Consider the following 16,545-nt stretch of genomic DNA (forward strand, 5'->3'; position numbering starts at 1 on the left):
ATGATTCAGGATCAAAAGCAACTTTTTATACAGTGCAGTCCAAAGAATTGCACCAAGATTTATAATTCTCTGTCAAGGTTGGGTGAAGAAAGAGCATTGTCTTCGATTTGCCCCTTCAACCATTGCAATAAACAGGTTGGATTCCAGTTTTGTCTCATCAAATGATATCACCTCTGATAATGTAACATGAATGTTAATCCAATATTTTAGATCAAGTCCTTGAGCAAGATTCAAAACCCAACCATCTGATGTTGACAATGTACATGAACAAAGAAAATTGAATCACTCTTTCTACAGCTTTCACTGCTTTCTCATTCTGTAATTTTTCTGTGTCTCAGTTTGTTTAGCAATCACTTTCTCTCTCTCTCTCTTTCTCTGGTTTTCTGAATTGAAAGGAGATCAAATACTTATGTTCCTTTGAGGGACCCCAAATATTCCTACTGCTTTTGATGCTCATATATTCACCATATGTGAACCAGAAGTATGCTCTATTTTGTGAATGGGCGTCCATGCCAGGCAAGGGTAATTAATTGTGTACGTTAGAAATTGGGTGGGGTTGGGAGGGAGTGGTCAGAATTCCAAGAACATGTCTGTAAATAGAAATGATCTGCACTTCATCATGAGAATCAACCAACTACTGATGTTTGAAAACGGCACCTTGTACTTATTTACTGTCAGCTTTCACAGCTTCCTTGTGTTTCACAAAATCATTTTCACGAAATAACCTTATGGCTGGGGAGGAGAGTGGGGGTGGAGTGGAGAAAAGAGATAAATTTGAAAGGTATTTTCACACCCTGTAAAAAGCAACTGAGGTCATCAGGTCTTTTTTACACCTAATCAAATTAGAGGTTTGCTCTGCAACAGTCGGTAATGTTATCAATGTTTGGAGTTTGCAGATTACAGTTGTCTGCTCAGCTAACCTAAGAAAGCCTGAGATTCAGCAGTTGTGCAGCTGTTGAAACTTAAGAAGCTCCTTCTCAACCACATGGTGAATTAACTGAAGACTTTTCAGCTGAAGCTTCTCATCCCCTTTATATAAAATCCAGTGCAGTTTTTGGTCAGATTGCTGGAATGCTTTAAACTGGTTTGCATGAAAAAGCCAATGATTGATGTAATTCATTTTATTTTGATAGGCAAAGGAATCTTTGTGGGGGTATTACTGTTTCAGTTATTTTAGTTAGTGAGTTCGACGAGAAATGAGGATGGATGAGGGGCTTTTCTCTTCATTACTTTACTTTTGTAATACTGTCAAAATAAAACAGTTTCCTCTTACATTTTCCAGTAAAATTATAAATGTTTTCTCCTAAAGTACTTTGCTTTGTAGATTTAGCGTTATGTATATTAAACTGCTGGGTTGCCAATACATTTGACAGTTAGGCAGCTCATTATTTGTTAGGGCAACATCAAAAGGATCATTGATCATTCACAAAAGGAGAAAAATAAAACAAGTAGAAAACAGTGAGTTAAGTACCAAAATGAATTAATCCAGACCTGAACCATAGCTGATGTTTCTGCATTAATCCAGGTTTTCACGTAGCATACACATTTCATTGTATCACTTGATCAATTAGCCTTATTGGTTGCATGTTTGGAATCGATAATTCCAATAAACAATGTCTTTTTCTAATCGATTTTCTATTATTCTGTAAACCTGTACGTGCACAAGCCAGGCAAACTACCTTGTGCTTAATAAAGCAAACTTGCTATTCGGAGCCCCAGAGCACACTGCTACTGATTTGCACACATACAATATAAATATAAAGCTGACGATGAGTGTGACTTAGAATGTAAAGGTCATCCAAGCTTTTTGTGAGGATTTCAGGGAGATTTCTTTTTCCCTGTTTTACTGAACTGAAAGGATGCAATTACTAAACTGGACTAGCAAATATTTCTGTCAACACAGATTACCCTATTCTTTCAATTGAAAAAAAACACATTTAAAATAAATTATCTTTACAAAATAAAATACAAAATGTTAAATTAGAACATTTTAAATGGCCTGCCATAATTGAGCTATGCTGAATATGATTTAATTTATTTAATTGCACAAATTGACCAATGTTTTATTGATATTACTGCTCTAGGCATGATTGGACTGAATAATGTTAGAACAGACCTGACGGCCTCTTTCCCAATCTTGACCATAATTGCTACACTGCATGGGAAAGAAAGCTAAAAGTTCCATGTTTTATTAATGTAATGAAAAACAAACACAAACATTTAAAAAGTGGATTCACCAATTATGTATGGAGCGGATGTAATATAGTTTATTAGATTGGACTTTCATAGATCAATAAACATCTTTATCCAGTGGTAACTATTATATATATAAATATATTGCAGATATTTCCCTCCAAGAACTCTTGGCTTGATTAGTTAAACAGATTAAGGTTAGCAAGTTAGTCAGAATGAATTACTACTTCAAGGCCAACATCCAAACAGGTACCAACTGTTCAGGGATGTTAAGCTGTTTCTCTGCACAGATGATCTCCAGATCAGTTTTTGCTATGATGTTTCTCAGTGTCTCAATTTCCCGGATCACACTGCTGTCCGTTTGGTCCAGGATGCATCCCTGTCGACCAACATTATCTTTAATGATAATAACACCATCATCCTTCAAGCCGTATTTGCATCTGATTAGGAATTCCATCAGATCCTTATCAGTTAAATGTCCTGTATTGGGAGAAAGGTTGTGCTTAAAATCTGACGGTTTTTATTTATTTTTGCAATATTTACTGTTTTCCTCTATCTTGCTTGACCTGTACCTTATATTATCCCCCTCACAGGAAGTCAAAAAAGGCTCATCCCTGATCACTGCAAATGCTATTCGATAATACATCACCTTAAAGTGCACAAAGGCGGCAAGAGTGACACTGTTTTTCCCTCCAAGTTAAGAGTAGTTGGACTTCCTTAGTGTTTTCCAAATTGGTATGGATAGGCTTGATGACCATAATGCTTTTAAATAATTCAAATTTATAAAACAAAATCTTCTTTGATTTATTATTCATTCTGTATCCTGTTATATGCTCTATCCAATTTTTATTTACTTCATTGTTCAATGTTCAACAAATTTCTGCAAAGAAATATGTATCTTACACAAGACAGTTCACAAACCATAAATAGATGGGAAATCTAGTGATCATTTTGAACTGGTAGGGAAATGTAGTAACAGCTCACCTGTCACCCATTGAATCCAGATAACATCATATTTTTTGATGGGGGGTGTGAAGTCCTGTAAGGCAACACAGAAATAATCCTTCACTTTTGTCACATCTTTTCCTATGTAGGAAAGAGCTTCAAATAAAAAGTTATCCATCATGTCCACCACATCAACACAGGAGAAAACTGGCAGCAGGACATATCTCGTGACTCTGCCAATTCCACAGCCACAATCCAAGGCATATTTGGTATCAGCTTTTCCTGGACCCTATAAAAGGTAAAGATACATGATTATTTATATTGCCGATTATTATTAGACAGGCGTATATTCACTAATATTACCATTAAAACATTTTTAGTGTTGCAGTCAAGTCAGGGAAAATGATCCAACTCTGAGAACACTAATTGCATTGTGAAAGAAGTTACAAAAATTGAAAATTAAGTTCAGAAGGAAAGTCATGCCAAACATTCATTATTGTGGAGTGCAATGTAATAGAACTGATGATGTGCAATTACATTTTATAAAAGTGAACTAAAGTTTGTTTCCAGGGCTCCTGGGCATAAAGCGTATGATTTGCAGTTGCGCTAGTTTGTGTGGGAAGAAGGTACACTTCAAATGTTACAAAAGCATCTCTTGCTAATGTTTAATGCCAACCCATATATACTTTCAATCATAAGCCACAGTTAATTTTTATGGTGTAATATAATTAAATCCATTTACTGGTGAAAATTGCACAAAAGAGAAACAATTAAATGGTCAATGTAATTAGACAGTGAGAAAGCATGTTCCCTACACATTTGAATGGCTATGAACAAATGCTAAAGTGAAACCTTAAAGGCTTAACATATGCAAGAAAAAAATGGTACCTTCGATCACATATCTGCATGTGATTCCACCGTCTTCAGCCTGCTGTTATGATAATATTTACTAAACTTATTAATTTACCAAAATCTTCAATTGACTCATGAGGTGTGATTTCAACTCACTTGAAACTTATCTGCTTACAGAGAATCAAAATTAGATTCTATGTTCTTTTTTTAGTTGGTTATAAAAACATTATTTAATTTGAAAAATAAGACCAAAGTAAACGGCAAAGTAAGCCACTAACTCTATGTTGATGATGAAGGCTGCTTCACATGATTTTAGAAGTACAAAGATTGTCAATTAACCACATTACTCTTTTGGCCTTAAGAGTGATGATCCAGCAGGGCAATGTTCACTATTATTCCCCGGGAAAAGTGCAGCAGGTTTCCATTAGGTGGAAGACAGGAGCATATTAATTTTTGAATTTGAAATTACACAGTTAGTGCCATTATTAAATAAGAACAAAGAACAGGATATTTTTAAATAATAGAAAATAACGTGTCTTAAAATGTGATAACAATGTATTGTTACAGTTTGGAATGGTTGAAATTTTGAGTCGAAGCTGTCATTTAAAGAAGCCACACCCAGCCGCTTTCTCTTTGAAACATTGATTGACCTGCTGTTCACTTGCAGAAGTTGGATATTGTTTAATGCTTATTTTAAACTTTTCTTTTTACTTTATGCTGTCATTCTGTTTTACATCTTGTTCATTAACCTCATTGGTTATAACTATGATAGTCTTACAATTAGAATCCCTACAGTGTGGAAACAGGCTCTTTGGCCCAACAAGTTCACACCAACCCTCCGAACAGCAACCTACCCAATCTCATTCCCCATTACTCTACATTTACCCCTGACTAATGCATCTAACCTACACATCCCTTAACATCATGGGCAATTTAGCATGGGCAATTCACCTAACCTGCACATCTTTGAATTGTGGGAGGAAACCGGAGCACCCAGAGGAAACCCACGCAGACACAGGGTGAATGTGCAAACTCCACATAGATAGTCGCCCAAAGCTGGAATTGAATCCGGGTCCCTGGTGCTGTGAGGCAGCAATGCTAACCACTGAGCCACTGTGCCGCCCCTAGTTTTATCAGAAGTCAAGAAGGCAGGAGAGAGAGTATGTTTTATTCTTTTCACTTGTGTTGGGAGGGATGGGGTTCAAGGCCAGTGGTGCATGAAGTGGAGGAGATGTGCTGGAGGGCATTGTCAACCACATGGGAAGGGAAATTGTGATCGTGGAAGAAGGAGGCCATCTGGGACTTTCAGAGGTGGAATTGGTCATCCTGGGAACAGATGCAGTGGAGGGAGAAGAATTGGGAATAAGGGATGTCATTTTTACAGGAGGGAAACCCAATATAATAAGGTCAGAACCCCTCTGGTCCTCACCTTCCACCCCACCAACCTCCGCTTACATCACATCATCTTCTGCCACCGCCAAACGGACCCCACCACTAGATATATATTTCCCTCCCCATCCCTCTCAGCTCTTTGGAAAGATCATTCCCTCTGTGACTCCCTCATTAGGTCCACACACCCCACCAGCCCACACGCCACTCCCAGCACCTTTCCCTGCCACTGCAGCAAGTGCAAAACCTGCATCTACACCACTCCCCTCAGCTCCATCCAAGGCCCCAAGGGATCCTTCTACATCCATCAGAAATTTACCAATTTACCAAATTTACATCTACCAATGTCATCTACTGCATCTGTTGCACCTGGTGTGGTCTCCTCTACATCAGGGAGACAGGACGCCTTCTTGCAGATCATTTTATAGAACATCTCTGGGACACCCACACCCACCACCCCGCCGCACCATGGCTGATCACTTCAACTCCCCCTCCTACTCCATCAAGAATATGCAGGTCCTGGGCCTCCTTCACTGCCAAGCTGTTACTACTCAACACCAGGAGGAAGAATGCCTCATATTCCACCTTGGGCCCCTGCAACCACACGGGATAAATGTGGATTTCAACAGCTTCCTCATTTCCCCTCCTCCTACATTACCCCAGTCCCAAGCCTCCAACCTGGTACCACCCTCCGTACCTGTCCATCACTCCCCCTTCTGACCTATCACCTTCTCCCTCACCTTCATCCACCTATCACTTTCCCAGCTACCTTCTCCTAGACCCCACCCCCTGCCCATTTATCTCTCAGCCCCGAACCACAAACCTCATTCCTGATGAAGGGCTTATGCCCGAAATGTTGATTCTTCTGCTCCTCGGATGCTGCCTGACCTGCTGTGTTTTTCCAGCAATACACTCTCGACTCTGATCTCCAGCATTTGTAATCCTCACTTCCTCCTTGATGGTGGTGGGAAGTTATTCAGCATGGGAGCATTACAGTTAAGGCTGATCTTGCCTTCACCTAACAGGTAGCCATACATAGAAATGGGTTTGATAACAGCAATGAGGAATGAAAACTGACTGATTTTGGATCTCCAAAAACTAATGAGTCCAGATTAAGATTGAACCTGGGACATGTGGCATGATTTTAAACCTCTGTGACCTATAATTCATCTTTGGCTTATCTCACATACCTATGTTTGGTTTTAGTCTTGGTATTACTAAGTATTTATTTGAGTGTCTGTGAACACTTCAGTTTAACAATGCTCTTTGGTATTAATTATTAACCATTTCTGTTAACTATCTGTAGCTTTTGGACTTACTCCTACAAGCTTCCTTAGAAACACACTGGAGGCCTCCACATCTATGCTGTTGAGTTCCAAAAAGTCTCCCATCATACCCTCCTCTGTTGCTGGAACCTCTTCATAGAACCGTCTAGCTCTGGAGTAGAACTGCATTTCGCCATTAATCACTTCACTTGTCAAAGCGAACAGCTTCACTGAAAGAAAATACAAAAATATAAATGATGTTTATATGAAACTAACAAAGCTGTTTACCAAGTTTGTCATTTAATATGCTCATGTTCTCTCATTCATTGATTCATATGTCAGCCTCAATCATAGAATCACTAAAAGAACAACTTTTAACATGTCAAAATGCTTGTCCAAATGATTTGCTATTACATTTTACAAGAGACGTTGCCAGACAAAAGCTTGAGTTACTGCTATATTTTTGAGGATGGCGCATTAAATTTTCACCATCCTGAAGTTGCTATGCCTGGTAATATATGTCAAGCATTTTAAAAAGTGAAAGATTATTCTAAACTACTCATCACATGTTATCAATAAAACAGACTTTTTGGCTTGCAGAAAATGTGATAATATTATATTTCTCAGTGAAAATGGCTGGGGAGGTTGGTTATTAGTTAAATGAGTTGGAGTTTTAGACAAGCAGATATATGATGTATTTTCAAATAATTGAAAGCATTACTGTCCCCTTAGTTTGAATCAAGGCTAAATGCTGGGTGTTTAATAGTTAAGGACCAAAGACATTCAAAGTTTAGTACTTGGCAAGTTGTTTGGCAGTGATTTATCATCCCGCACCTCCATCTCCACATGTCTGTTTTTGTAAGGACGGTGTTTTCCTGAGCTCGTTTTTCGAGCTTTTGTTTTTTTCTCTATGTGTGAGCAGGCAGAATCTGCCATCAAAGCAGAATTAGACCATCAATCCATGATGCAACACCATGTGAAGTCATCCAGCTGGAGTTAGCCAAGGATGTTGCTGTTCCGAAGAAGATTTTTTTCACAATATGAAACAAATAAAAACTCAGCTTTTTATACATATGTTATAATGTGATGTCTTGCTTCTCAATCATTTCAGGCAGAATAGAAAGGCTTTAAGTTGACCCAAAGAGCGAGAGGCCACATGATGTTGATATTGATTCTGATGTACCGAAAGCTGGTTGAATGCAGGCACAATATATCAATGCTCCAATAAACTCTGTTAGGATGTGGGTTGCACCCATAATTTTGCACAAGGCAATCAAGTTGCTATTCTTGACTATGTTGTCAGGATAAAGGAACTAAATGGAGAACAGATGTTCTTTTGCATCTTGTAAAAACTAACTCCAAGCAGAATTTGCAGAGGTCTTGGAAACAACCCCTGTCTACCATCTCCTTCAGTGAATGGTTCATTGCTTGACCCAGAAAGACAAAAACATGGATTTAACATGTATAAAATGGAGTGTGAGAATAATGAAACAAACAGACACAATTGTTAACATTGTTGCTGCCTGGACCTTATTTCAAACAATTATAAATTGTAAGTCTAGTAAAAATTTTTGTACACTGCTAATATTTGGCAGATTTCAGAAATGATTTTGAAGTAAAAGTTTTTTGTATTAGCAATGCTTTTTTTTCAAATGCTTCAAAAGTGTTATTATTACAATAATGGGGGGACACAAATTCTGTCACTATACTGGAATGTATAAACTTGAAAGTCTGTTTCCTAAATACAGCCTACTAAAACTCCTTTACAAATATTCTCATTCATTGCCAAAATTCCATGAAGGAAGCTCAAAGCCCCTGGTCACATTTAATGGGCACTCTGTAATTTGGATGTTTCCACAATCTTTGGAATAGTTCATTTTGCTTCTCCCAGGTTTTCAAACTAGAATTTGCAGGAAATAAGAGTTTTGTAGAAGGGATTATGAGGATCATAGATTTATGTATCATTGTAATTAGCTTTATATAAAGTTACATAGAGCCTACAGCAAGGAAACAGGCCATTTAATCTAGTCATCAATGCAAATGTTTATGCTCCATATATGTCTCCTTGTTCTGATTCATCTAACTCTATCTGCTTATCCTTCTATTCCTTTCCCTCTGATTACTTACTTAGTTTCCCTTTGAATTCAAAAACACTAATCCTCATGATAGGGATTTCACATTCTTGCTAATCTTTAGGTAAAGAGGTTTCTCCTGAACTTGCTATTGGACTGACTGGTGACTACTTATATTGCTGACATCTAATTTTTGATCTTCTTCTTTATGTAAATGCAGTGGGTTGATTTTTTTCAAAACTTAGCTGTGTCAATTTTGGAGAGTTTCATGGAGGGGTTCTCTTCGTGAGCCCTTATGAGCGACCTCATACAAATTTGAAGTGGTTCCCTTATTAAGTACACACAATATAACCAGGATATTGCTCTCATGCTATCTTGCATTCAGCAGCAAAGCTATGGGTGCAGTGATATATTTAAACCTCAACTGCTCACCTGTTCAAACACTTAGAGTCATAGAAATGGACAGCACGGAAACAGACTCATCAGTCTAACTCGTCCATGCTGACCAGATATCCCAACCTAATCTAGTACCATTTGCCAGCACTTGGCCAATATCCCTCTAAACTCTTCCTATTCATATGCCCATCCAAATGCCTTTACAATGTTGCAATTGTACCAGCCTCCACCACTTCCTCTGCCTGCTCATTCCATACATGCACCACCCATTGCATGAAAAAGTTTACCTTTAGTCTCTTTTATATCCTTCCTCTCTCACCCTAAACCTATGCCCTCTAGTTCTGGATTCCCCCACCACAGGGAAAAGACGTTGTCTATTTATCCTATCCATTACACCCCCCAAGATTTTATAAACCTATATGAGGTCACTCTTCAGCCTCCGGCGCTTCAAGGAAAACAGCCCCAGCCTATTTAGCCTCTCCCTATAGCACTTCAAGCCAAGAATTCACTTTCACAGTTTGAATGTGTGAAGAATTCCAAAGTTGATGGCTGACAGAGGAAAATTGGCATCTAGTTCTCAGACAGGGACGCAGAGATCCTGTTGGTTAAGGTGGTGGGGAGGACAGCTGTTAACTTTTCCCTGGACTGACAGATACTATCACAGCACCAGATCCCGATCACAAATTGGGAGTTGATGTGGTGTCCATGGTCAGAGAAATGCCCAGCAGTACAAGAAGAATGCAAGTTCAACGGTAAGATCAAGGATAAGTGCCACCAAATTCTCTTGGTTAAGTCATACTCACCATAACTCTGCATTGCACTCATCTCCCGCTAAGGCTCAAGATCTACCACTGTCACAATTGCATATAGCATCTCCACTCAACACCTCTAATTCACTCATATATGGCAAACTGCTAATCCTTCCTGCCCTCTATGCTTCCTACTCGCCAAATTGATACGCCTTGCCATCTTTTCTGCACTTGCATCAACATTAACACTTGTGGCAGCCTCTTTCACCTGACTCAAACTCTTTCTTTGTCTTATTGCAGGCGGAAATGGCCCATAATCAGTTTCCTCATTTCCCCTTCCCCCACCTTGTCTCAGTCAAATCCCTTGAACTCAGCACCGCCTTCCTAACCTGCAATCATCTTCCTGACCTCTCCGCCCCCACCCCACTCCGGCCTATCACCCTCACCTTGACCTCCCTCCACCTATCGCATTTCCAAAGCCCCTCCCCCAAGTCCCTCCTCCCTACCTTTTATCTTAGCCTGCTGGACACATTTTCCTCATTCCTGAAGAAGGGCTTACGCCTGAAACGTCGATTCTCCTGTTCCTTGGATGCTGCCTGACCTGCTGCGCTTTTCCAGCAACACATTTTCAGCAAGGGAGATATTTGCCAGTTTTATGGCACTCAGAGGACAGCCACATGTACCTCCTCAGATCCAGCCATGAGAGGACGGCATGGTCTAGATCATTCATAACTTCATCCAAAATACACAAACAAACACAGGCACAGCAGGGATGTTTGTCAGAGACACTCAGGAAACTGGATCAAATAGTGGAAGAGTCCACTAACTCAATTGGTATCATGTTGGTTCAGTCATGTATGCATCTGGATGTCTCTGAGGATGGGGCAGAGGCTGTCATGAGAGCCAAGTCGAGCTGAATGCTCACTGGTTGCCAAAAATATACTCAGATCTGCACTTCATCACTCTAGCCATTGATGCTCAGCACCAACAGCAAGGCAACAGGGATACAAAGGACATTAACCTTACAGCTAGTACCTCTTCCTCTGAAGGAGAGAGAATGGTGTTAGCAGGCAACTATTTGGAGGAGCAATCACAGATAAAAGTCTAGAGTTTGAACCAGGGCTTGCAGAAGCATGTGACCATCAGAAAAGATAAATAAAGGTTATTTCTACTAATCAATGAATTATCAGTAAGATGATGTAAATGAAAGATTGGCCCAATAAACATAAAGAGGTATATTGGGGAAAATAAATTTGTTAAGAGAGTTATTCAATAAAAATATGTGCAATCAGAAGTAGGGATTGAAGCTGGTTTGAGTATGGCATTGAGAGAGTTAGAAAAATTCTTTAAGAGGAAAATATTAAAGATCACTTACATAAAGAATTAAATGTAGTGTAAAGCTTCACATCATTTTGATGAATTGGAATGACACTAGAAATCACATATCAAGTTCAAAGTCCTTTAAAAAGACTTTTTAAAACCTCCACCTACTTTTCTCATCAGCCTAGTGATTGACAGATGCAGAAGTTTAGACTCATCCATGTCAGTGCAGGCATGCAGCTGGAGTTTAATGGTAAAATGACACCATGTGATCTTCCTATTGTTAGGACAATGACACAGTTGTCTGGACCGAAGTGCTCTTTCTAGATAAAGTGAGATAATTAATATTTTAAAAAGTCAGTACCTTGCAAAATAATTTTTTTTGAGACTGGTTGCATAATGATTCTACATGACCTTCTATTACAGTACAAATTCGAAAAAAACCCCTGTGAGACGCATCATCCTTTCACCCCAACCATCCATTCACTTCCTGTCATACACATTCTCCATTTTATTCCTACCATTCTGATCATTGCTTCTCTTGTTCGAAATGTGCCAACTTACAAACTTTCATCACCTTCCTTTTCTCTACAGATTGTATTGCGCCCAACATTTAACCCTCCATCTCTTATTTTAATAAAACTTTGCAAATCCTTATCTTAATTTATGCTTTTTCCTAAAACCTACAGATTCTCAACCCAAGCTAGTGGGCTGCTATTATTTCTTGTTACACCTGATCTTCTCTTCTCTTTTTCAAACTTGGTGAGCTATGTAATTGAATCTTTGTTGCTTATCTCAGTTTGTTAAAATGTTAACAAATGTTGTAAGGTGATGGAAAATGTTTTAGTTCAGCAGAGACTGCTATGAATATTTACAGAAACTGCAATCTGTTCCTTTCCCCATATATATTTCTATAACATATTGCATATGCACAGATAATAATTGAAAAAGTGCAGTTAGTGCGCTGTGGTGAAGGTAACAAGTTAAATAATAAACATTTTAATCACCAAGCATCGAATTTGCTCAGTGTTTTAATGTTCAACAATACCTCATGCTTTAACAACAGTGCAATGTGACATTTTGATAAATGATGCATTCCATTGCATATTTGGATCCTCCATGTTATTTTCTTTTATGGCAGCCTGAATTTGTTCTGTCATATTGAAAGTGATTTGGATAAACTATACAATTAATTATTATAAAAACAATGCAGTAAATGCATCATGTAACATAACAATGTAAATAGGTTTAGTATTTAGTTTTCACAGTAAAAACAAACTGCACAATTCATTATAGAAAATATCTGATAAATTATACATCAGCATTTTAATCCCATACAATCAACAATGATAGAAAATGACCTATCAATATAATGCTGATTCATGCTGTATCATTGGACTGCAGTTCATTCTTATGAATTAATATTATACGTTACTTGTTGTGATTGCACGTGTGGTTGACCAATCCTAATTTGGTCAAACTGGTAGAAGTACTTAACATAAATAACAGTACAGTAAGGCAGTCAATAATTGATTGAGGGGTTCAGATGAAGTTGCTATATGTTTTGTCCTGTGCTATGCTGTTGGTAGCACTATTGCTGCTGAGATACTAGGTTCAAGTCCCACTCCAGCACTTAAATATCAATGTTGACACTCCAGTGTAACTCTGAGGGTGTGCTGCACTATTGCAGATGCAATCTTTTGGATGAAATGTTAAACCAAGACTCCATTTGCTTGTTTGAATGATTGTAAAAGATCACATTGTATTATTTTCAAGAATGGAGGATTTATCCTCAGTCTCATGTCAATATTTATTTTTCAACCAATGTCACGAAATACATTATCTGTCCACTATCAAATTATTTGGGGTGTGCAAATTAGTTGCCTCATTTCTTGCATTGCAAGTGTGTCTATTTGCACTTTGGAAGTGCTTCCTTAGTGATAACTGTTTTGAGATGTTCAATGATTGTGAAAGGCATTTTTATTTATTTGTTGTTTGTTTACTCAAGTGTGACAGAATAATCAGTGAGAAATCCCAACCATGTCCGATGTACAGTTACCTTCACACACAAAACATTCTGCTTCCAGGTTTCTCCCTCCTTCTCTTTTTTTTTGGAGACATGGCCAGCTAAATGATTTATGAAGAGAGTCAGGCTTTTCATTAGATTTACAACATACAATATTTCAATGGCACACAGCCCAAGAGGTACTCCATTTCCAGCCCTTTGGTGCACTATGGCTGAAAGGACCCAGTGAGTGACCTTTTCCTTCTGTGTCTCTGCTGCATGTGCTCCAAACTTTAGTGTGTCTCTCAACATGTAATCCCAGACCTTAGAATGTGCCAGTCTGCATTTTTTAGTCAAGGACAACTCCATAAATGGAAGACCAGCAAGTTTGGGGCAGACCAAACAGCATCTTTCATTGAGTTGATGGTTCTTCAGACACAGTTTATGATTATCTTGGTTTGCATCCTTGGGGACAACCATAGAACACAAACTCCCGCATCACAGATCTGAAAATGTAATGAAGCAGCCCAGAATGAAAGATGTTGTATAGGGAGTGTTATATCTATTGTATTCTTTTGCAATTTCTAGTTTGAAATATTTTTGCTATTGGGATGTCTACCTGACACAGGATAGACTGGATAAGTATTCAGGTAATTATAATTGTGTCAAGTGGAATATGCTGAATGGAAACGTTAAATTTTCTTATAAATATTGTTATATCAAGTTGCAATTATTGTAATGTACTTTTTTAATGTTATTAAGCAATGTACATTATTGAAATTTAGCTCCTATTAATCAGAAGAAAAAGTAAACTGCTCTAATACTGTTGTTTATTTGCTTCATATAAACCCGTGCGAGTTTTACCGTATTTAATCATATGATGACCAACATATATAGCCTTTCCCAAGTAGTTTTTCAGAGTTGGCGATAATATGCCTTAAAATGCCCGATATCTTCAGCAATTTAGAAAACAATCCAAATCGAAGTATTATTCTAAATGCATTGAATTTTATTAGATGGGGTGGTTGTGATTCAGGATATTGGCCAATATTTATCATTCAATCAAACCACAAAACTCCTTATCGGTGTTCAGTAACACGTTGCTGTCTATGGGAGCTTATTGTGCGCAAAATTGCCCAGTTTCCTGCATTAAGTTAATACACGTTTAGACTTCACAAAAGTATTTCATTAGCCGCAAAGTATTTTGAGCTGGCTAGTGATTGTGAAAGGTATCACAACGATACAAATCTTTAATCATTCGGCTAAATTTGCTGAAACGCTGCGGTACAATCGGCTGGTCTTTGAGTCAATGATTGAATGTAAAACTTGTTCTTAATACTCTTAAATAATCTGAAATATATGTAGCCTCCTTTTAATAAATGTTGCGTTTTACAATCACATTGAGTTCCATCTTATGTTTACTGCGATATTTTCACTCACTCTGCTGCTCCTATGTCGGTCTGGTAGCCGTCACTTCAACTTACCCAAAGGCAACTGCTCCAAGAGAAAGAGGTAACTCGAAAAGAAGTCACTCCTAATGGTTTTATGGAGGAAGAAAGACATGCTGTGGCGGCACATATCATCGTCAGTTCTGTCCCACCGCGACTTAAAAGCGTAGTGGGCTTTTTTCCATTCCACCTTTTCTTCCATTATACTTCAACGTTTGGAAGATCGCTGAGTTTTCTCTATTTCTCCGGGTAATTTTCGGCCAGTCGGATCACACGGTGTAACTTTCCGGTATCTTTGCTCCAAACAACTTGGCGCTGGCCCTTGGACTGATCAGGCTCCGTTGACCCGGGCAGGTGCTGAAGACGCGTCTTCGTATGAACTCCAACCTTACTATCCAACCAGCTCTGCCTACATTGATCTCATATAAGCACATTCTGGAAATCCTAAATCCTGGTGCAAAACAAAACGTTTAGATAGCAAAATTTTGCTGAATGTCAATTTTTACTGAGGTTTGTCCAAAGTTCAAACACTTCCTGAGATTACGCTGGAAAATTGTGGCTCTGTGACATGACAGGGAACGCAAGTGCCCAGTCAGTGATTTGTGTTATGCATGCCAGTGACGCGTTGTGAAAGGAGATGGGACTTCTCTGCGACGGGAGAAATTCACTTTCCCTTCGAACAGTGAAGGAATTAGCATTTAAAAAAAAACCATGAACTAGGTCGTTCAGTGAGCTTGAGGGGAAATGCATTAGAACATTTCACAGAGGAAATGTAGGTTAGAGAAATGTGAAGAGAGACAAATTCGTAAAGCAAATCGACAAAAAACGTGGCAGATGGGATTATAAAGGATGTTCAACCCACGCATTTTGATCATTTAATATAACAACTCTCTCATCATCACATTCAGTTCAATAGATTATTCGAAACTTTTTTCATTCTTTTGAACAAAGAAATCGTGTGAGAAAAGGTGTGCGACAGCCATGGCTAAATGAATTATGGAGACTGCTACATATGAACACCTTGCATGTAAAAAAAACTTGCATTTTATAGTACCTTTCATGACTACATGATGTCCCAAAGCACTTTACAGTCAATGAAATATTATATGCAGTCACTGCTGTCAAATAGAACATGTGGAAGTCATTTTGCACATCACATGCCCTCACAAACAGCAAATTGATGATCAAATGATCTATTTTGGTGATATTGATTAAGGGAGATATAGTGTCCAGACGCCAGTGGTCATTTCCTTGATCATTTCAGAAAATAAAATAGTGCCATGGGACAGTTTGCATCTTACTGAGAGGACAGGCAGTGACTTTGGTTTAATGTCTCATCTTAAAGTACCAATAAGTACAGAGTGCTCTGTGATGCGTTGGAATGCCAGCTTTAAATTTTGTGCTTGAGTCCTGGAATTGGACTTTAACCCCCAGCCTTTCAGATTTTACTAAAATGTCCCAAGGCACTTCCTAAAAGTGCATTCAAATAAATAGTCACTGAGCCAAAGTAAGGTCTATTAAGAATTATGGTTAAAGGTTAATCAAAAAAGATGTTTTAAAAAGGATGTTAAGAGAAATGAGATAGAAGGAAGAGTAGAGATTTAAGGGATTGAATTCCAGAGTTTAGGGCCTTGAATTTTCAAGAAATGCTAACTAACAGGAGAACATAAATATTGGAGTTGAGCAAGAGAGCAGAATTGGAAGGAAAAAGAATCCTAGATGGCTATAGTACTGGTGTATATTGCAGAAGTAAAAATTGAAGAGGCCCTATCGGGATTTGAACATGAGGATAATAATTTAAAATTTGAGGTAAGGGGCAACCAGGAATTCATACAAGCTAGTGATGGATGAGTACAGGACATGACAGAGACAACAAAATTTTGGTTGAGCTGAAGTTTTTGGAGACCACTG

General features: G+C 38.4%; 1 protein-coding gene across 1 annotated transcript; it reads right to left on the reverse strand.

The window, feature by feature from the left end:
• Positions 1 to 2,253: 2,253 nt before the first annotated feature.
• Positions 2,254 to 15,123, reverse strand: ntmt2 (N-terminal Xaa-Pro-Lys N-methyltransferase). Its single transcript, XM_043699508.1, has 4 exons — positions 14,671 to 15,123; positions 6,699 to 6,874; positions 3,178 to 3,427; positions 2,254 to 2,673 (listed from the first exon to the last, which is right to left on the reverse strand). Exons 1-4 carry the CDS (start codon positions 14,834 to 14,836, stop codon positions 2,417 to 2,419), a joined length of 849 nt encoding a protein of 282 aa, XP_043555443.1. The 5' UTR covers positions 14,837 to 15,123; the 3' UTR covers positions 2,254 to 2,416.
• Positions 15,124 to 16,545: the final 1,422 nt, after the last annotated feature.

The sequence above is a fragment of the Chiloscyllium plagiosum genome, chromosome 11 (genome assembly GCF_004010195.1).
Source record: "Chiloscyllium plagiosum isolate BGI_BamShark_2017 chromosome 11, ASM401019v2, whole genome shotgun sequence".
Classification (NCBI taxonomy): Eukaryota; Metazoa; Chordata; class Chondrichthyes; order Orectolobiformes; family Hemiscylliidae; genus Chiloscyllium; species Chiloscyllium plagiosum.